The 22,422-nt window shown below is 38.5% G+C and overlaps 1 protein-coding gene across 4 annotated transcripts in view; it reads right to left on the reverse strand.

Moving 5' to 3' along the window:
• DCX (doublecortin) overlaps positions 1-22,422 on the reverse strand; it is a 197,548-nt gene that overhangs the window by 166,646 nt on the left and 8,480 nt on the right. For all 4 annotated transcript variants that reach the window (XM_074323613.2, XM_019719327.3, XM_074323612.2 and 1 more), the window contains exon 3: positions 5,632-5,972. In XM_074323613.2, coding sequence (XP_074179714.2) covers positions 5,632-5,972 — 341 coding nt within the window. The remainder of the gene's footprint in view (positions 1-5,631; positions 5,973-22,422) is intronic.

Consider the following 22,422-nt stretch of genomic DNA (forward strand, 5'->3'; position numbering starts at 1 on the left):
AAGTTACTGAAGAAATAACCAATAACTAGGGTACAGTTAGTTTCTTTCTTTCTTTCCAGAAGGACAGTATATTTGATTTTGGACATCTGCATCACAATCCATTTTTGAAAATACAAAATGTACCTCAGTGTGAGACATTTTGAAGTATACACTACATATTACAAGGTAGTTTGCGAACTGTCTCCTTTCACAGAGCCCAGCCTGGCTTCCCACCTTTGCTCTTTTTCACTTCATGCTCAAGCCATTCCTCCCAAAGCTGGTCTGCAGGAATCAAATCTGTGGAAGTTTGGGAAGGGCAGAACTTTTGGTAACACAAACATAAACTTCCTAGCGTTGATTTTCTCAAGGGAAGGTCAATGATAAATGACCTCCCACTTGGGGTGTAATTTATGATCACGTGAGCCTAACATTGACTGACAGGATCATAACAGTAGGAGGAGAGAGAAGTTGGCTCTGTGAGAGCTGGAGGCCAGAGAATATAAGTAAGACCAGATGTGATGGGAGGGTACAGAGACAAGGGGAAAGAAAAACTAGCTACACAGGCACAGTAAACACCTTGGGAAATGGACTCAACATTTCCAAGCTTAAATCCAACTTGTCTTCCTGTGTTTCCTGCAATTGCCTTTGTGCTTGCAACACCCAGTTATTTAGCATATAGTGAGATGGAAGTGGCAAGTCTTTCCTGGAATACTTAGCAGTGGCCCAAACATCCTTTGTACTGATTTTCCTATTCCACCATTGTATGATTCAAAATATTTCTTAAAACTCCTGTTCTAGCTTCCAAAGCTATGGGTAATCTTGGAATCTGCTTAAACCTCTTTTCTGTTATACTGAGACAAAATATTCCTGGTCCAAATAGTTGGTAATAGGAAGAAATAGATAGAAACATAAAACAAATTTATCCAATTAAAAATTGGCCTACCAAAGCTAACGCAAATATTAAAGGCCATACTTATCCCGTAGGCATTTATCTTGAGGCAACAGTGAATCTTTGCACAGATCCTGGATGTGGGCAAAACTGACACTGGAGATGCCAATAAGGGTAGCATGAAAATGGGTGGTGTGAGGACCTTATATCCCTGTGTAAGATGCCAAAAATCTGGAAATCTATTAGTAAAGTTCTGCATCTCTAAGAGAAGCACCATGCTCTCTGTGCTTTAAAGGAATGAATATAAGGCTAGACCATGCATCAACTGAGCCACGAAGTGAACCAGAATTTTGGATTCCAGTTTTTGTGCATCCATGACCTTTAAACATAAGGGTCAATGTATGGCTTGATTCTAGAAATTAGTAGTTGGATAATTTTGTCAACACAGTGCAACCACTCCAGCTGCCAAGGAATCAAAAGAACAATCTCACCTAACAATGAACTAATATGCATCACCATCCAACCCTTCATCATGTTTTCCCTGACCTCCTAGAACCCATTAAGAATGTGGGAGTAGTTAGGGCCCTACCAACTACTTCTTATTCCATTATAAAATTCTTATTGAGGTGAGGAGTAAATTGGGACCCCTTCCTCCTAGTGATTAGCTTCCCTGACTACACAAACCACAAATATCTCAGAGGCAAGAGGTCAGGAGCCCAGTCTTCTATATTGGCAAAACACAGGCCCTAAAAAGACAAAAGTCTCCAAAAGCCCATCCAAACAAAATAAGAACAGAGAGAAAGAGATGAGAGCTATGTCTGCAGATTGCTTGTCAATCAGCGTAAGCCAATCAGTCAAATGTACACAGGAGAACAGAAGCAACAATAAATCAGGTATAATCAAGTAGGCTATTTTAATTAGTTATTATTAACAAAGGATTAGAAAAGAATTTGATTTGGTCTATTTGGGATCCAGTTAGAGGAAGACTGAAACCAAGTGATGGCCTCGATTTCATGTTAAAACGTTCCATAACAAATAGCCTTCAGCATACTTTGTCTTTTCTGGTGCCACATTTATCCAAAGACAGACATGGAATCTCATCCAAGCAAGTCCAAACCATTGCAACACATGTGCCTTCAGCCTGCATGGAGGTAGATCATATTCCCAAGTTTTAAGAATCCCCACCAGTAATCAAAGTGACTGACAAGTGCTAACATTAGAGTTGTCATCACTAGAATTGGGAAATGGGCTGGGATCCAAAATTTTGAGTTTGGCACCAAATTTCAGTATACCCAGCACCTTTTGTATTTAGTAGGTTTTTTCCTGCACCCCCAAATGTCATTATGTAATGTTCTTGCTGTAACCACACAACGATGTTTCATTTGTGGGTTACTGCATACATACCAATTATACCAGTGAAGTTAGTTAGTTCCTAATCATTCAGGATCTTCTGTAAACATGATTTCCTAGTGTGCTCTGCAGTATATATATGTATATATACATATATATGTATATATATAATATATATTTATTATATATATAATATATATAATATATATAATATATAATATATATAATATATATAATATATAGTATATATTATATAATATATACTATATATTATATATATTATATATATATATCTACCATATATATATATACATATATATATATATAATATATCTATTTCGTGTGTGTGTGTGTGTGTGTGTGTGTGTGTGTGTGTGTGTATTCCGTAAAAGGTATTTGTGGTTAAATAGGATTGGGAAATCCTGAGACTAAATTAAACAGGTTTCCTTTCTGCAGGACTTCTCAGGACATTTAATGTACAAATAAGCACTACGAATTTCTAAGAATAGCATATAATTGGCAGCATTTCACAACCTTATTTGACCATGGAACCCTTTTATGAAGAGCTTCTGGGAACAGGGAGATAGGGACAGTTCTTAGAATATACTTTGGGAAATACTGTTTTAAAAGTCTGCCTTCAATGACGTTCAAGTAAGTAAGGGATAAGAGCCACCTGGGTAGAATATCCACTCCTTTGTAAGCCCCCGATTTCTTTAGATAGACCTAAGGGTAGTAGTGTAAGGGGCATTGAAAGAAGAGGGCTTCTCAGAACATTTCAGAACATCTACCAGAGCCATGTGAGAATCACTTTATGTCAGTTGATTCAATCAGCAAACATTTATAGAGCATCCACAATGTTTTAGGAGCTGAGATTTTTTTTAAGAGGTTAAGATTGTTTTAATTTTGCATAGTGGAGCCAGAGTTTGGGGAGATAACATTACATTTGAATCAGGCCTGAAAATACAACTCCCAGGCAGACAGAGACATTTTAAAGAAACGTAACAGTGTCTACAGAGGCACTGATGCCTGACAAGGCCTTGTTCTGCTCCCTTGAGCACTGCTCCCTGACATTTTTGTACATACGAAGGTCTGACAATTAAATTCGTGACAATAAAGGTCTGACAGATAAGTTGAACAGATGTTGCTAACCTTTTTTGATATCAGAGGGATTGTTCATTATGAATTTGTACCAAGTGAACAAACAGTTAACCAAATTTACTATTTGGAAGTGCTGAAAAGGATGCGTGAAAAAGTTAGATGACCAGAATTTTTCGCCAACAATTCATGGCATCACGACAATGCACCAGCTCATACAGCACTGTCTGTGAGGGAGTTTTTAGCCAGTAAACAAATAACTGGATTGGAACACCCTTCCTACTCACCTGATATGGACCCCAATGATTTCTTTCTTTACCCAAACATAAAGGAAATATTGAAAGGAAGACATTTTGATGATATTCAGAACATCAAGGGTAATACGACAACAGCTCTGATGGCCATTCCAGAAAAAGAGTTCCAAAATTGCTTTGAACGGTGGACTAGGCACTGGTGTCATTGCATAGCTTCCCAAGGGGAGTACTTCAAAGGTGACCATAGTGATATTCAGCAATGAGGTATGTAGCACTTTTTCTAAGATGAGTTCATGAATTTAATTGTCAGACTTTATCATACACTGGCATTTCATGTTGTGTTCCCCCAAGAAATGGGACCTGATGCTTGAAGGAGTTGGAGAGGGTTTGCCACTTTATGTATGCTGCTGTAGGATAAAAATCTACCCATTACTGGACTGGAGTTTTCTTACCAAGGAGGCAGAGTTGTCCTTTTATTATTAGGAGAAATGACAGAATGCCAAGGTACGGTATACCACCACAAAATGTTGGAAATTCAATTAAAGAATGGTGGAGATAAAGTAGAGGGAAGAGAGCTAACATTTATTAATATCTCATTTAATGCTAAATTGTATACATACATATTTACATCATATGTTTAATTTACAGAATGCTTTCATACCCATTATTTTATTTGATCCTCATGAGAATTCTGTGAGCATGAGCAGGGCAGGTGTGATCAGCACCTTTGTACACAGGAGAAGTGTGAGGCTCAAGATAGTAAAGTGATTAGCCTAAGGTCACACAGTAAGTGGCTATATCAAGACTAGAAACCAGGTCTTCTGAATCAGTCTTATGTCCTTAATTTTTATGTGTCCTGTGTTATTTCAACAGGTATAGGGAAGCAGACTTATTCTCAATATAAGGAAAATATCTCCAGGTGTCTCTCTGATCACAAAATGTTAGGGAACAGGTAGAAGCCATAAATCTATCAAATTGCCAAGTATACAAGTTTGAGTCTTCCAAGAAACTTAAAATCTTTTGGCACACAGTATATATCAGAAATAATGGGAGGAGACACAGTTCTGCATTTGAACACTCATTGGTCATTCTGATGTGTACTGAATATGCTTTTTTGCAATCTATATTGTTACTCAAACAACAAAGCTGTTTTAAGAGGTGGAAAGTATGAACTGATAATAATTCACACTTTTCTTCTCTGATGGGGAACCAGGAATCTCTTTAGAGCCAACAGAACCAGTCACTGTTCCAATGCCTTTGGAATACTTTTTGTTGTATATTTATAGTTTCCTGTACTCAAGAGAATGGTGCATCTGTTTGATGGAGATGCCTGGCTGCATTCTTTGCCAAATATTAATATAGGTGTCACTTCAGTAGCATAACCAATGACATGAAGAACCTGATTTGGAGGAGAACAGATGGCAGCATCTTTCCTGAGCTAATTTTAGGATCCTGAAACCCTTTCTCACATAAACCATCAGTGGAAGCAAATTAAGATAGCTATGTCACATGGAAAAGGAACGGAGAAAAAATGTGGTCTAGTGTGAGGCAAGAAAACAAATGAGAGACTTCAGTGCTTCCCCCAGATCTGATTTCTTCATACAATATGAGGGTCACTTCAACTCTTTTCAACAAAATGAATGCTGAATACCAACCAACATGAGGGTATCTAAGAAGAAATGAGTGGTAGAAATCTCATTTCCAGTCACATTTATTGAACAACCAAGATTGCATCAGGTAATACCTAAATTCATATACATAAGAATGTAGATGATCTAGGTTCTAACACATCTTTTCTTAGCAGATAAGGAAGCTGAGGCTATGAGTAAGTGACCATTTTACTTGGTAAGTCAGAAGCAGATTGAATTTCAAAGCCTCAGATTCCTCATCCATTGATTTGTCTCCTAAAAAGAACTTTCTTCCAAATGAGACATAAAACATCAGATAGGGATGATGAGAAGTGGAGGATTGTCCCTCAATCAGAAATGATACCTGAGGTACAAGATGGTCATCCAATGATTTAGAACAAATAATAAAAAGAGTACTTCCAAAAAAAAAACCTACCTGTTTTCCATCCAGAGTATAGAGTTTTTTGACAACCCCGGTCTCTAGTTTGATGGCTTCAGTGATATCAGTAAGGACTTGCTCAAATGAGTGGGCAGTCTTCTTGTTCAGGAGCACACGCACGGCCTTCCGAGGCTTCACCCCACTGCGAATGATGGTCACCAGCTTGGGGCGCACAAAGTCCTTGTTCTCCCTGGCCTGAGCACTGTTGCTGCTAGCCAGGGACTGGGGAGCTTTCATATTGGCAGATGTCTTCACATTGACAGACCAGTTGGGATTGACATTCTTGGTGTACTCCACCTTTTTAAAGAAGTTGTCTGAGGAGCAAACGTAGCTTTCCCCTAAGGGAAAAAACAAGTGGTGATTAGTTTAATTACAGATATATGACTATTCTAACCAAACTAATACACACTGACCCTGGAGTAGGACTTTTGGAGAAATGGTGATAATAACCAACTTTAAGTTCAATTCCTAATTGGGCTCTCTAATAACTTGGCTTATTCAATTTCAAGAAAACATAACTAGAAAAACACTCTTCATTATAATGGCAGACTTATTTGGAAAATCCTATAAAGCTAAGGGTCCTAAAGAGAATGAACACACCTAAGTATAATCTAACAAGCAGGGTTCTCAAGCTCGATTTGGTTTTATTGGAATTGAAATGTTCATGTAAATTTCTAGGATGTTTGTTAACATCTAGGGCCATTACTGGAGTGTTTCTAACATGTCTATCTTACTTAATGTTCCAGTCCTATTTCTGGACCCATATCCCTATTCCACTGTTATATTATGAACCAAGAAGAACTCTCAACGTTACTATATTTTCATTCCAAGTTAAAATGACCCATGTAACTATGCATATTGGGCATACAGCACATACTTGCCAAGAAGCCAGATTATCCTTTCCACAGAGTATATGGCTAAGCAGTGTAATATTGAAATGGGAAATACGTGTGTGTGCTGAATGTATATATGTGAGCATAATTGTGTCTTCTACTGCTTAGCCCCACACGCAAGAGGAGAAAAACAACCTGTACACACACACACACACACACACACACACACACACACACACACACACAAAAAAAAAAAAAAAAAAAACATTCCTTATGTCTGCATATCTTAGCTCTTGCTTGAGAAATATTCTCCCTTGTTGCCACCACCGACCCCTCATCTTTCCATCTTTCCAAATGCTGCACTGTTTATTCAAGGACATCTTCACCAGTGCTCATCCTTGGCTCTTGTAATAAAGTGGAAATGTGAGAATAGATTGTACAGCCTGATTTACAGATTGGAAGGATCTAGTGTAATTTTCACATGTACCTTGGGCTAGAGGAAATGACTAATATAGTGGAAGAAATGCAGGGCCAAAGGCAAAAGGAGGGGATTAGACACATGGGACTAGAAGCTGGAGAACAAAGGAAGAGAGTTAGGCTCAGCCTGAGGGAGAGAGTTTTAGAAAAGGTTGAACTTGTTGAGTAAAAGACATTTGCCTCAAGGTATACAGAAGTTCATCCAGCGGTTCAGCTGCAGAAAACCAGTGTAATTTAATCAGGATTCCCCTATCAGTAATGGCTATAAATAAATAAATACATACATACATACATACATACATACATACATATACCGTAGCCAGTGCAAAGAATGCATACAACACAATTATAGTCTGATGGCTCACCTTCTTTGGTCTCAGCAGGAGACGCATACAGAGACATTCAGAAACACTGGGCTGATAATTCACTCCCAGTGCAAATATTGATTGCTTGGCTGTAGCACCAAATCCTTTAAGTCACATTAATTAATAAATATTTCAGTTAGTGCTGAGACGATTCAGTCAGAATCTCTGGGGCACGTTTGAGGACATTTGTGTGTGCGCGCGCGCGCGTGTGTGTGTGTGTGTGTGTGTAGGGGGAAGCTGTCTCCCAACATATGCAAAGTGGCTTCCAACAGAGTTCTCAGTCCCAGAAGGTGCTACTGTTCTCTCTTGATTTGTACGCAAGCAACAGCAATCTAGTGCACACATGCACACACAGGAAGTGGTGGTCAAAGGTCTCAGTGAAAAGAAACCTAATTTCCAAGTGATTACTAAAAGTCTATGAACTTTAAACTGTGATATAGAAACAACATCAAACTGGCAGCGTGAGGTGAGACTCTGGAAATCTCCCCTGGAATTTACAACAAATTAAAAAGCTATAACTCCACAAAGGACACCTGGCACAGCAGACAGGCAAGACGAAGAGACTCACTACTGAATTCACCTAAAGGTGGGCAAATTGCATGAGCAGGAGAGGAGGAAAGGGAGAAGTGCAGAGACGGGGCCACGTGGGCACAGGACACAGACCTAGGTCAGTGCTCCAAGCCCGCTATATCCCGGAGCTACCGCAGCTGCAAGAGAGGGAAGAACTCGGCCTGCTAGGGCTCCATTTATGGCCCACAGGGCTGAGGGGACAGCATATAACATGGCTGCACCAAACGCTCACGGCAGAGACCTTGGACCAAAGACTGAGGGAACAAGGCTGAAAACAGTGGTTTAAGCACTCACTGCCACAGAGAACAGAAGCCATAGGCACTGAAACTAGCCAACCCCTCCCTACGCTCCCAAGAACGCCCCGCCCCACGGGGCCAGTGCTAGAGGCGGAAAAGTAGCAGTGTCAGATCAAAAGAACAGAACATTTGCAGTTCTGAGAACTGTGGCCCTCAGACACAGATTCGCAGCCCAACTATTCCCCACAAAGGGGAGGGAGCTGTGGAAGCAGGACTGGCTGTGGTGGTGGTCGCCGCCACTGCTCTCGGCCACCTCTCACAACTCACCCCACCTCTGTCCCAACCTATCTGGGCAGATCCCTGCAGGAGTAAACAGAACTGCTAAAACTCACAAGCTCTGAATTTGGTGCATGAAGAGCTTTGGAACTTCAAAAGCTCTCCGCATCCAAAGACAGACACAACACCCTATGACCCAGACGAACTATTAACAGAGGAGAAGCCTGCCTTCCAGGGAATCTTCCCATAATGTGAGAAGTTGGAATAGTGGGGAGAAAGCATAACAGTACAATGTGAAAGAGAAAAAAAGGGCTACAATTGGAGAGAAAATAAAACATTCTACCAACACGTAATGAAAAATAAAAGAAAGACTTCTTCTTATCAACCAGTTGCAGAAACCACTAGAGTAGATGTCTAAGAAGAGAAATAATAAATCATTAATTGCCATGAATAACCAAGGCAACAAGACAACTCAGAAAGAAAGTGAAAAGTCTCCAGAAAATCAACTTAAAAATATGGAAATATGTGACTTAAATCACAGAGAATTCAAAATTGCAGCTATCAATAAACTCCATGAGATGCAACAAAAACACAGAAAGGCAGTTTAATGAACTCAGAAACAAAATCAAAGAAAACCATGAGCACTTTACCAAAGAGATTGAAATTTTAAGAAAGAACCAAATAGAATTTCTGCAGATTAAGAACTCAATAGAAGAAATTAAGAATGAAATAGCCAGCTTGGGTAGTAGAGTAGACCAGATGGAGGAAAGAATCAGTAACATCGAAGATCCAAACCTGGAAATGACATGGACGGAAGAAGAAAGAGATTTGAGATATAAGAATAATGGGCATACCAGAAGGAGAAGAAACAGAGAAGGGAACAGAGAATATATTCAAAGAAATTGTCGATGACAACTTCTCAAACTTGTGGACAGAAATGGACCTCGAATCCAAGAACCAAATAGAACACCTAATTACCTCATTCCCAACAGGAACATTCTCCAAGGCACATTGTATTGAAGATGCCTAAAATCAACGACAAAGAAAGAATCCGCAAGGCAGCCAGCAGATGGGAAAAGAAGACGGTAACCTACAAAAGAAATCCCATTAGATTCTCATCAGATTTTTCAACAGAAACTCTACAAGCCAGGAGGGAGTGGAATCAATTACTCAAACTACAGAAAGAGAGAAATTATGAGCCAAGAATAATACATCCAGCAAAGATATCCTTTAGATAAGAAAGACGAATAAATACATTTCCAGACATACAGAAGCTGAGGTAATTTTTTAATAAAAGACCTGCACTACAAGAAATACTAAAGGAGCCTATTCGACCACCATCAACAGGGACAACTTCTGGCAACCAAAACATAAAAATGTGAAGAGTAAAGGCCTGAACTGGAATATGGGAATGGAGAAAGTAAGCATGCTGAAAAAAATGGAATACTCTAAATATCAAAATTTCTTTTACATAAACTTAAGGGTAACCACTCAAAAAATATCCAGTACTGAAATATGTACTGTAATAAAAGAAGAAACAGCGGGAAACATCATAGAATACCACCACACAGAAATAATAGACAACAAAAAAAGGAAAAGAAACAATGGAGACAGAGTCGTACCAGAAAACTAAAGATAGAATGACAGGAAATACTCACATATCCTTAATCACCCTAAATGTAAATGGACTGAACTCACCAATAAAAAGGCACAGAGAAGCAGATTGGATGAAAAACTAAACCCAACCATATGCTGTCTCCAAGAGACATATCTCAGCTACAAGGGCAAGCATACACTCAAAGTGAAAGGGTGGAAATTGATACTCCAAGCAAATGGTACCCAGAGAAAATCAGATGTAGCCATAATGATATCAGATGAAACAGATTTCAGGGTGACAAAGATAAATTTAATACAATAAAAAATAATAATAATAATTAAAAAAAAAAAGATGGACATTTCCTAATGGTAAAGGGGACTATACAACAAGAAAACATAACATTCATCAATATTTATGCCCCCAATCAGGGAGCACCGAAATATACCAAGAAACTACTAACAGAACTAAAGGGAGAAATGGACCAAAACACAATTTTACTAGTGGACTTAAATACAACATTGACAGCTATGGAAAGATCATGCAAACAGAAAATAAATAATGAAATAGCAGCCCTAAATGACACATTAGATGAAATGGACATATAGACATATACAGAGCACTTCATCCTACAACATCAGACTATACATTCTTTTCTAGTGTACTGGATCATTCTCAAGGATAGACCATATATTGGGACATAAAATCAGCCTCAGCAAATTTAAGAAGATTGAAATCATACCAAGCATATTCTCTGATCACAAGGCTTTGAAATTGGATATCAACTGCAAAAAGAAAGCAGGAAAAAATACACATATGTGGAGATTAAACAACATACTTTCAAAGAATGACTGGGTCAAACATGATATTAGAGGAGAGATCAAAATATACATAGAAACAAATGACAATGAAAATACATCCTATCAAAATTTTTGCGATGCAGTGAAAGCAGTTTTAAGAGGGACATTTATATCATTACAGGTCTATCTCAAGAAGCAAGAAAAATGCCAAATATAGAACCTCATGTTACACCTTAAAGAACTAGCAAAAGAAGAACAAGTGAAACCCAAGGTCAGCAGAAGAAAGGAAACAACAAAAATAAGAGCAGAACTAAATGAAATAGAGAACAAAAAGACAATAGAAAAAATTAATGTGACAAAGAGCTGGTTCTTTGAAAAGATTAACCAAATTGACAAACCCTTGGCTAGACTCACTAAGATAAAAAGAGAGAAAACACTAATTAACAAAACCAGAAATGAAAAAGGGGAAGTTATCACGGACACCACAGAAATACAAAAAATCATCCAAGAATACTATGAAGGACTACACGCCACCAAATTCAATAACCTAGAAGAAATGGACAAGTTCTTAGACACATATAGCCTGCCAAGGCTGAACCAAGAAGAACTGGAAAATCTAAACAGACCGATTTTAAACAGCCCGAAATCTAAACAGACGAAATTGAATCAGTCATCCAAAACCTTCCCAAAAGCAAAAGTCCGGGACCAGATGGCTTCACTAGTGAATTCTACCAAACCTTCAAAGAGGATCTAATACCAAGCATGCTCAAACTCTTCCAAAAAATTGATAAAGAGACAGTACTCCCTAACACATTTTATGAGGCGAACATTACCCTGATTCCAAAATCTGGTAAGGACAACACAAATAAAGAAAACTACAGACCAATATCTCCGATAAATACAGATGCAAAAATTCTAAACAAATTCTAGCAAATCGAATACAACAATGCATTAAAAAGATTATTCAACACGACCAAGTGGGGTTCATCCACAGGGCACAAGGATGGTTCAACATCTGCAAATCCATCAATGTGATACATCACACAAACAAAATAAAGGACAAAAATCATATGATTATATCAATTGATGTAGAAAAAAACATTTGACAAGATACAACATACATTTATGATTAAAACACTTAATAAAATAGGTATAGACGGAAAATACATTCACATAATAAAGGCCATATATGACAAGCCCTCTGCTAATCTCATAATTAATGGTGAAAAACTGAAGCCCTTTGCTCTAAGTTCAGGAACACGACAGGGCTGTTCCCTATCACCTCTGCTTTTCAACATAGTGTTGGAAGTCCTTGCCAGAGCAATCAGGCAAGAGAAAGAAATAAAAGGAATCCAAATTGGGAATGAAGAAGCTAATTATCACTCTTCGCAGATGGTATGATGCCATATATAGAAAAACCTAAATACTCCACCAAAAAGCTATTAGAAACAATCAACGAATACAGTAAAGTTCCAAACTACAAAATCAATGTATAAATGTCCATTGCATTCCTATATACTAACAGTGAAATCTCAGAAAAAGAAATTGTACACCTGAAATCTATGTAATTTTACTAACAATTGACACCCCAATAAATTTAATTAAAAAAAATGACTTCCGGAAAAATGACGGCGTGAGGTGAGCCTCTGTAAAGCTCCCCTGGAATTTACAACGAATCGAACAACAAAAACTCCACAAAGGACTCCCTGCACAGCACACAGGCAACACGAAGAGGCCCACTACCGACTGAAATCACCTACAGGTGGGAGATTCGCGCGAGTGGAGGAAGGAGGAAAGGGAGAAGTGCGCGGAGACGGAGACACGCGGGCGGAGGACGCAGACCTAGCTCTGCGCCGAGCTCGCTGCTTCCCGGAACTACCACAGCTGCGGGAGAGGGAAGAGCTCGGACTGCTAGGGCTCCGCCAGGGCTCCACAGGGCTGAGGGGACAGCATATAACACGGCTGAACCCAACGCTCACGGCAGAGACCTCGGAGAAAAGACTGAGGGAAAAAGGCTGAAAACGGTGGTTTAAGCCCGCACTGCCGAGCAGAGAACGGAGCCTTAGGCACTGAGACTAGCCGCCCCCTCCCTCCCCTCCCAGAGCTCACCCCGCCCCCACCTGCCCGGTGCTAAAAGCGAAACAGTAGCAGTGTCAGATCAAAACAACAGAAAATTTGCTGTTTTGAGAACTGTGGACTGCAAACACAATTTCACAGCCCAACTAGTTCCAGCAAAGGGGAGAGAGCTGTGGAAGCAGGACCGGCTGTGGTGGTGGTTGCCGCCATTGCTCTGGGCCACCTCTCACAACTCACCCCGCCTCTGACCCCACCTATCTGGGCGGATCCCTGCAGGAGTAAACAGAACTGCTGAAACCTACGGGCTCTGAATCAGGAGCTGGAAGAGCTTTGGAACATCAAAAGCTCTCCGCATACCCACCGGGACACTGCGCCCTGTGACCTAGACGAACTATTAACAGAGGAGAAGCCCGTCTCCCAGGGAATCCCCCCATTGTGTGAGAAGTTGGAATAGTGCAGAGAAAACATAGCACTACTGTGTGGGAGAAGGAAAATAAGTTGCAGTTGGAGAAATAATAAAACATTCTACCAACAAGTACTGGCAAACAAAAGAAAGACCGCTTTCTATCAACCTGTTGCAGAAGCAACTCCTGTAGATGTCTAGGAAGAGAAATAGTAAACCAGTAATCGCCATGAATAACCAAGGCAACAAGATAACTCAGAAAGAAAGTGAAAAATCTCCAGAGAAGGCACTTAAAGATACAGAAATATGTGACTTAAATGACAGAGAATTCAAGATTGCAGTTCTGAAAAAACTCAACGAGATACAAGAAAACACAGATAGGCAGTTAAAGGAACTCAGAAACTCAATCAAAGAACAGCATGAGCATTTTATGAAAGAGATTGAAATCTTAAAAAAGAACCAAATAGAATTTCTGGAGATTAAGAACTCAATAGAAGAAATTAAGAATGAAATAACCAGCTTAGGTAGTAGAGTTGACCAGATGGAGGAAAGAGTCAGTGACATCGAAGATAGAAACCTGGAAATGACACAGAGAGAAGAAGAAAGAGACTTGAGACTTAAAAGAAATGAAAGAACTCTACAAGAACTTTCTGACTCCATCAAAAAGAGCAATATAAGAATAATGGGCATACCAGAAGGAGAAGAAAGAGAGAAGGGAACAGAGAATATATTCAAACAAATTGTTGATGAGAACTTCCCAAATTTGTGGACAGAACTGGACCTTCGAATCCAAGAAGCAAATAGAACACCTAGTTACCTCGATCCCAACAGGCCTTCTCCAAGGCACATTGTATTGAAGCTGTCTAAAATCAACAACAAAGAAAGAATCCTCAAGGCAGCCAGGGAAAAGAAGACGGTAACATACAAAGGAAAGCTCATTAGATTATCATCAGATTTTTCAGCAGAAACTCTACAAGCCAGGAGGGAGTGGAACCAAATATTCAAACTATTAAAAGAGAGAAATCATGAGACAAGAATAATATATCCAGCAAAGATATCCTTTAGATATGAAGGAGGAATAAAGACCTTTCCAGACATACAGAAGCTGAGGGAATTATCTAATACACGACCTGCACTACAAGAAATACTAAAGGAGGCTATTCGACCACCATCAACAGGGACAATTTGTGGCAACCAAAACTCAAAAAGGGGGAGAGTAAAGGCCTGAACCGGAATATGGGAATGGAGAAAGTAAGCGTGCTGAAGAAAATGGAATACTCTAAATATCAAACTTTCTTTTACATAAACTTAAGGGTAACCACTCAAAATAAATCCAGAACTGAAATATATACTGAAATAAAAGAAAAAACAGAGGGAAACATCATAGAATACCACCACACAGAAATAATAGACAACAACAAAAAGGCAAAGAAACACTGGAGACACAGCCTTACCAGAAAACTAAAGATAGAATGACAGGAAATCCTCACATATCAATAATCTCCCTAAATGTAAATGGACTGAACTCACCAATAAAAAGGCACAGAGTAGCAGATTGGATCAAAAAACTAAACCCAACCATTTGCTGTCTCCAAGAGACACATCTCAGCTACAAGGACAAGCATAGACTCAAAGTGAAAGGGTGGAAATTGACACTGCAAGCAAATGGTACCCAGAGAAAATCAGGTGTAGCCATAATGATATCAGATGAAACAGACTTCAAGTTGAAAAAGATAACAAGAGATAAAGATGGACATTTCATAATGGTGAAGGGGACTGTACAACAAGAAGACATAACAGTCATCAATATTTATGCCCCCAATCAGGGAGCACCGAAATACACCAAGCAACTACTAACAGAACTAAAGGGAGAAATTGACCAAAACACAATTATACTAGGGGACTTAAATACATCATTGACAGCTATGGATAGATCATCCAAACAGAAAATAAATAACGAAATAGTAGCCCTAAATGACACATTAGATGAAATGGACATAATTGACATTTATAGAGCACTTCATCCTAAAACATCAGACTATACATTCTTTTCTGGTGTACACGGAACATTCTCAAGGATAGACCATATATTGGGACATAAAATCAGTCTCAACAAATTTAAGAAGATTGAAATCATACCATGCATATTCTCTGATCACAAGGCTTTAAAATTGGATATCAACTGTAAAAAGAAAGCGGGAAAAAACACAAATACATGGAGATTAAACAACATACTTTTAAAGAAGGACTGGGTCAAAGAAGAAATTAGAGGAGAGATCAAAAGATACATAGAAACAAATGACAATGAAAACACATCCTACCAAAATTTCTGGGATGCAGCGAAAGCAGTTTTAAGAGGGAAATTTATCTCATTACAGGCCTATCTCAAGAAACAAGAAAACTCCCAAATAAATAACCTCATGTTACACCTTAAAGAACTAGAAAAAGAAGAACAAGTAAAACCCAAGGTCAGCAGAAGAAAGGAAATAATAAAAATTAAAGCAGAACTAAATGAAATAGAGAACAAAAAGACAATAGAAAAAATTAATGTGACAAAGAGCTGGTCCTTTGAAAAGATTAACAAAATTGACAAACCCTTGGCTAGACTTACTAAGATAAAAAGAGAGAAGACACTGATTAACAAAATCAGAAACGTTAAAGGGGAAGTTATCACGGACACCACAGAAATACAAAGGATCATCCAAGAATACTATGAAGGACTATATGCCACCAAATTCAACAACCTAGAAGAAATGGACAAGTTCTTAGAAACATATAGCCTTCCAAGGCTGAACCATGAAGAACTGGAAAATCTAAACAGACCGAGCACCAGTAACGAAATTGAATCAGTCATCCAAAACCTTCCCAAAAGCAAAAGTCCGGGACCAGATGGCTTCACTAGTGAATTCTACCAAACCTTCAAAGAGGATCTAATACCAATTCTGCACAAACTCTTCCAAAAAATTGAAGAAGAGACAGTACTCCCTAACTCATTTTATGAGGCCAACATTACCCTGATACCAAAACCTGGTAAGGACAGCACAAAAAAAGAAAACTACAGACCAATATCTCTAATGAATACCGATGCAAAAATCCTAAATAAAATTCTAGCAAATCGAATACAACAATGCATTAAAAAGATTATTCATCACGACCAAGTGGGGTTCATCCCCGGGGCACAAGGATGGTTCAACATCCGCAAATCCATCAATGTGATACATCACATAAACAAAATAAAGGACAAAAATCATATGATTATATCAATTGATGCAGAAAAAGCATTTGACAAGATACAACATCCATTTATGATTAAAACACTTAATAAAATGGGTATAGAAGGAAAATACCTTAACATAGTAAAGGCCATATATGACAAGCCCTCTGCTAATCCCATAATTAATGGAGAAAAGCTGAAGCCCTTTGCTCTACGTTCAGGAACACGACAGGGATGTCCCCTATCACCTCTGCTTTTCAACATAGTGTTGGAAGTCCTTGCCAGAGCAATTAGGCAAGAGAAAGAAATAAAAGGCATCCAAATTGGGAATGAAGAAGTTAAATTATCACTCTTTGCAGATGACATGATGCTATATATAGAAAACCCTAAAGACTCCACCAAAAAGCTATTAGAAACAATCAACGAATACAGTAAAGTTGCCGGCTACAAAATCAACGCACAAAACTCCATTACCTTCCTATATACTAACAATGAAATCTCAGAAAAAGAAATACAAAAAACAATTCCTTTTGCAATTGCAGCAAAAAGAATAAAATACCTAGGAATAAACTTAACCAAGGATGTGAAAGACCTATATGCTGAAAACTATAAGACATTTTTGAAAGAAATTGAAGAAGACACAAAGAAATGGAAAGACATTCCGTGCTCATGGATTGGAAGAATCAACATAGTTAAAATGGCCATATTACCCAAAGCAATATACAGATTCAATGCAATCCCCATCAAAATCCCAATGGCATATTTTAAAGAAATAGAACAAAAAATCATCAGATTTGTTTGGAACCACAAAAGACCCCGAATAGCCAAAGCAATCTTAAGAAAAAAGAACTATAATGGAGGTATCACACTTCCTGACTTTGGCCTGTACTACAGGGCCACAATAATCAAAACAGCATGGTATTGGCAGAAAAACAGACACATAGAGCAATGGAATAGAATTGAGAACCCAGAAATAAAACCACATAAATATGGACAGATAATTTTTGACAAAGAAGCTAAAAACATACAATGGAGCAAAGACAGCCTCTTCAATAAATGGTGCTGGGAGAATTGGATAGCCACGTGCAAAAGAATGAAACTGGACTGCTATTTGTCACCATGTACCAAAGTTAATTCAAAATGGATCAAAGACTTAAGCATAAGACCTGACACAATAAACTGCATAGAAGAAAACATAGGTACTAAACTTATGGACCTTGGGTTCAAAGAGCATTTTATGAACTTGACTCCAAAGGCAATGGAAGTGAAAGCTAAAATAAACGAATGGGACTATATGAAACTTAAAAGCTTCTGCACAGCAAAAGAAACCATTGACAAAATAAAGAGGCCACCAACTGAATGGGAGAAGATTTTTGCTAACAGTGCCTCCGATAAGGGGCTAGTATCCAGAATATACAAGGAACTCATGCAACTCAACAACAAAAAAACAAACAACCCAATTGAAAAATGGGCAGAGGACTTGAAGAGACATTTCTCCAAAGAGGACATACAAATGGCAAATAAACATATGAAAAAATGTTCAACATCACTAATCATCAGAGAAATGCAAATCAAAACCACAATGAGATATCACCTCACCCCAGTCAGAATGGCCATCATCAACAAGACAAATAGTAACAAATGTTGGAGAGGTTGTGGAGAAAAAGGAACCCTCATACACTGTTGGTGGGAATGCAGACTGGTGCAGCCGTTATGGAAGGCAGTGTGGAGGTTCCTCAAAGAATTACGAATAGAATTGCCGTATGACCCAGCAATCCCTCTCCTGGGTATCTACCCAAAAAATCTGAAAACATTTAGAGATAAAGATACGTGTGCTCCAATGTTCATTGCAGCTTTGTTTACGGTGGCCAAGACATGGAAACAACCAAAATGTCCTTCGATAGATGAATGGATAAAGAAGTTGTGGTACATATACAGAATGGAATACTATTCGGCAGTGAGAAAAGATGATATAGGAACATTTGTGACAACATGGATGGATCTTGAGAGAGTAATGCTGAGCGAAACAAGTCAGACAGAAAAAGCAGAGAACCATGTGATTTCACTGATATGTGGTATATAAACCAAAAACAACAAAAGAACAAGACAAACAAATGAGAAACAGAAACTCATAGACATGGACAATAGTTTAGTGGTTGCCAGAGGGTAAGGGGGGTGGGGGGGGAGGTGAGGGTAAGGTGGATCGAATATATGGTGATGGAAGAACTGACTCTGGGTGATGAACAAACAATGGGATTTATAGATGATGTAATACAGAATTGTACACCTGAAATCTATGTAATTTTGCTAACAATTGTCACCCCAATAAATTTAATTTAAAAAAAAAATGACAAAAAACAATTCCTTTTGCAATTGCAGCAAAAAGAATAAAATACCTATAAATAAACTTAACCAATGATGTGAAGAACCTATATGCTGAAAACTATATGACATTTTTGAAAGAAATTGTAGAACACACAAAGAAATGGAAAGACATTCCGTGCTCATGGATTGGAAGAATCAACATAGTTAAAATTGCCATATAACTCAAAGCAATATACAGATTTAATGCAATCCCCATCAAAATCCCAATGGCATTTTTTAAAGACATAGAACAAAAACCGTCAGATTTGTTTGGAACCACAAAAGACCCCGAATAGCCAAAGCAATCTTAAGAGAAAAGAACAATACTGGAGTTATCACACTTCCTGACTTTGGCTTGTACTACAGGGCTACAATAATCAAAACAGCATGGTGTTGGCAGAAAACAGACACTTAGACCAATGGAATAGAATTGAGAACCCAGAAATACAACCACATAAATATGGACAGATAATTTTTGACAAAGAAGCTAAAAACATACAATGGAGAAATGACAGCCTCTTCAATAAATGATCCTGGGAGAATTGGATAGCCATGTGCTAAAGAATGAAACTGGACTGCTGTCTGTCACCATGTACCAAAATTAATTTAAAATGGATCAAAGACTTAAGCATAAGACCTGACACAATAAACTGCATAGAAGAAAACATAGGTACTAAACTTATGGACCTTGGGTTCAAGGAGCATTTTATGAATTTGACTCCAAAGGCAATGGAAGTATAAGCTAAAATAAACAAATGGGACTATATGAAACTTAAAAGCTTCTGCACAGCAAAAGAAACCATCGACAAAATAAGGAGGCCACCAACTGAATGGGAGAAGATTTTTGCAAACAGTGCCTCCGATAAGGGCCTAATATCCAGAATATACACGAACTCATGTAACTCAACAACAAAAAAACAAACAACCCAATTGAAAAATGGGCAGAGGACTTGAAAAGACATTTCTCCAAAGAGGACATGCAAATGGCAAATAGACATATGAAAAAATGCTCAACATCACTGATCATCAGAGAAATGCAAATCAAAACCACAATGAGATATCACCTCACCCCAGTCAGAATGGCTATCTTCAACAAGACAAAGAGTAACAAGTGTTGGAGAGGCTGTGAAGAAAAAGGAACCCTCATACACTGTTGGTGGGAATGCAGACTGGTGCAGCCGTTATGGAAGGCAGTGTGGAGGTTCCTCAAAAAATTACAAATAGAATTGCCATATGACCCAGCAATCCCTCTCCTGGGTATCTACCCAAAAAATCTGAAAACATTTAGAGATAAAGACACGTGTGCTCCAATGTTCATTGCAGCTTTGTTTACGGTGGCGAAGACATGGAAACAACCAAAATGTCCTTCGATAGATGAATGGATAAAGAATTTGTGGTGTATATACACAATGGAATACTATTCGGTGGTAAGAAAAGATGATATAGGAACATTTGTGACAACATGGATGGATCTTGAGAGTGTAATGCTGAGCGAAATAAGTCAGACAGGAAAAGCAGAGAACCATGTGATTTCATTGATATGTGGCATATAAACCAAAAACAACAAAAGAACAAGACAAACAAATGAGAAACAGAAACTCATAGACACAGACAATAGTTTAGTGGTTACCAGAGGGTAAGGGGGGTGGGGGTGGGGGGTGGGAGATGAAGGTAAGGGGAATCAAATATATGGTGATGGAAGGAGAACTGACTCTGGGTGGTGAACACACAATGGGATTTATAGATAATGTAATACAGATTGTACACCTGAAATCTGTGTAATTTTACTAACAATTGTCACCCCAATAAGTTTAATAAAATAAAATTTTTAAAAAAAGAGGACATACAAATGGCAAATAAACATAATGAAAAAATGCTCAACATCACTAATCACCAGAGAAATGCAAATCAAAACCACAATGAGATATCACCTCACCCCAGTCAGAATGGCTATCATCAACAAGACAAATAGTAACAAGTGTTGGAGAGGCTGTGGAGAAATAGGAGCCCTCATACGCTGTTGGTGTGAAAGTAGACTGGTGCAGCCATTATGGAAGGCATTGTGGAGGTTCCTCCAAAAGTTATGCATAGAATTTGCATATGACCCAGCAATCCCTCTCCTAGGTATCTACCCAATAAATCTGAAAACATTTATAGATAAAGACATGTGTGAGCCAATGTTCATTGCAGCTTTATTTACAGTGGCTAAGACATGGAAACCACCAAAATGTCCTTTGATCGATGAATGGATAAAGAAGTTGTGGTGTTTATACACAATGGAATACTATTCGGCAGTAAGAAAAGATGAAATAGGAACATTTGTGACGTCGATGGATCTTGAGATTATAATGCTAAGTGAAATAAGTCAGACAGAAGAAGCAGAGAACCACATGATTTCACTGATATGTGATATTTAAACCAAAAACAACAAAAGAACCAGACAAACTAATGAGAAACAAAAACTCATAGACACAGACTATAGTTTAGTGGTTATTACAGGATAAGGGGGAAGGGGATGGTATATAAGTGTAAAGGGGATCAAATAAATGGTGATGGAAGGAGAACTGACTCTGAGTGGTGAACACACAATGGGATTTATAGATGATGTCATACAGAATTGTACGCCTGAAATCTATGTAATTTTATTAACAATTGTCACCTCAATAAATTTTTTAAAAATTGTGATTTAAGATGAAGGGGGTCTTTCAATCCCCGCATATATTTATAGCCAATATCTTCCACACCGTAGAAAGGGCCCTATTGTCTTAGCACTTCACCAGATGCTTGGGCACCTTCCACGACGCCACTGCCTTTAAGTCAGATGTTTTCCATAACTTGTCATATACTTTAAAACTCTGTTAGACAAAAGGTGTTGTGGAGCTATATATTTATGATTTCACTCATCTACAGTCTCTTTTGGAGGGTCAGCTGTGTAGCACTATTAGGGCTCTGGACTTTTTTTGCTCCCATCTCTTAAACCTCTTAAGCCTCTGAACTATGAATATGATTAACCACCCCAGATGCAAATGAACATGATGGCCCAGAGCTATAGTATCATATGGCACACAAGAACTTTCCAGAGGGCCCAGCCCTCAGCCAAATCTATGTTAAGCACCTTCCAAAAGTATATTTCAGTCTCTCCACTCTCTCTCCTTTTGGCCCCAATCTGAAGTGATGGAAAAAGAGCAGCTGATGTGATGTCAGTCCAAATCATGTCCTCAGTACTTCCCAGTTGTGTGCCATTGGACAAGTTACCTTGGTTTCAGTTACTTGTCTGCAAAGTTGGTTGATAGTAACAATTGCTATCTCATAAGGTTTTTGTGAGGCACAAATCAGATGATGAATATAAAGTGCTGAGCCTAGATCATGGTCACAGTAAGCACTTGATAAATTCTAGATATCATTATTATTAGGACTTAATCTGAAGAGAACAAGAAGGAAAGAGGGAAAGGAGACAGAAAGGGTGGGGGAAGGAAATGAAAAGAGGAGGAGTAGAAGCTGAAAAAAGACAATAGAAAGAAGCAAAAGCAGCCATCTTGGAATTGAGCTATAATCATCATATGAGAACTGGCCAGGTCCC

This window comes from Rhinolophus sinicus, chromosome 18, assembly GCF_057876585.1.
Source record: "Rhinolophus sinicus isolate RSI-liver-muscle chromosome 18, RSI-T2T, whole genome shotgun sequence".
NCBI lineage: Eukaryota > Metazoa > Chordata > Mammalia > Chiroptera > Rhinolophidae > Rhinolophus > Rhinolophus sinicus.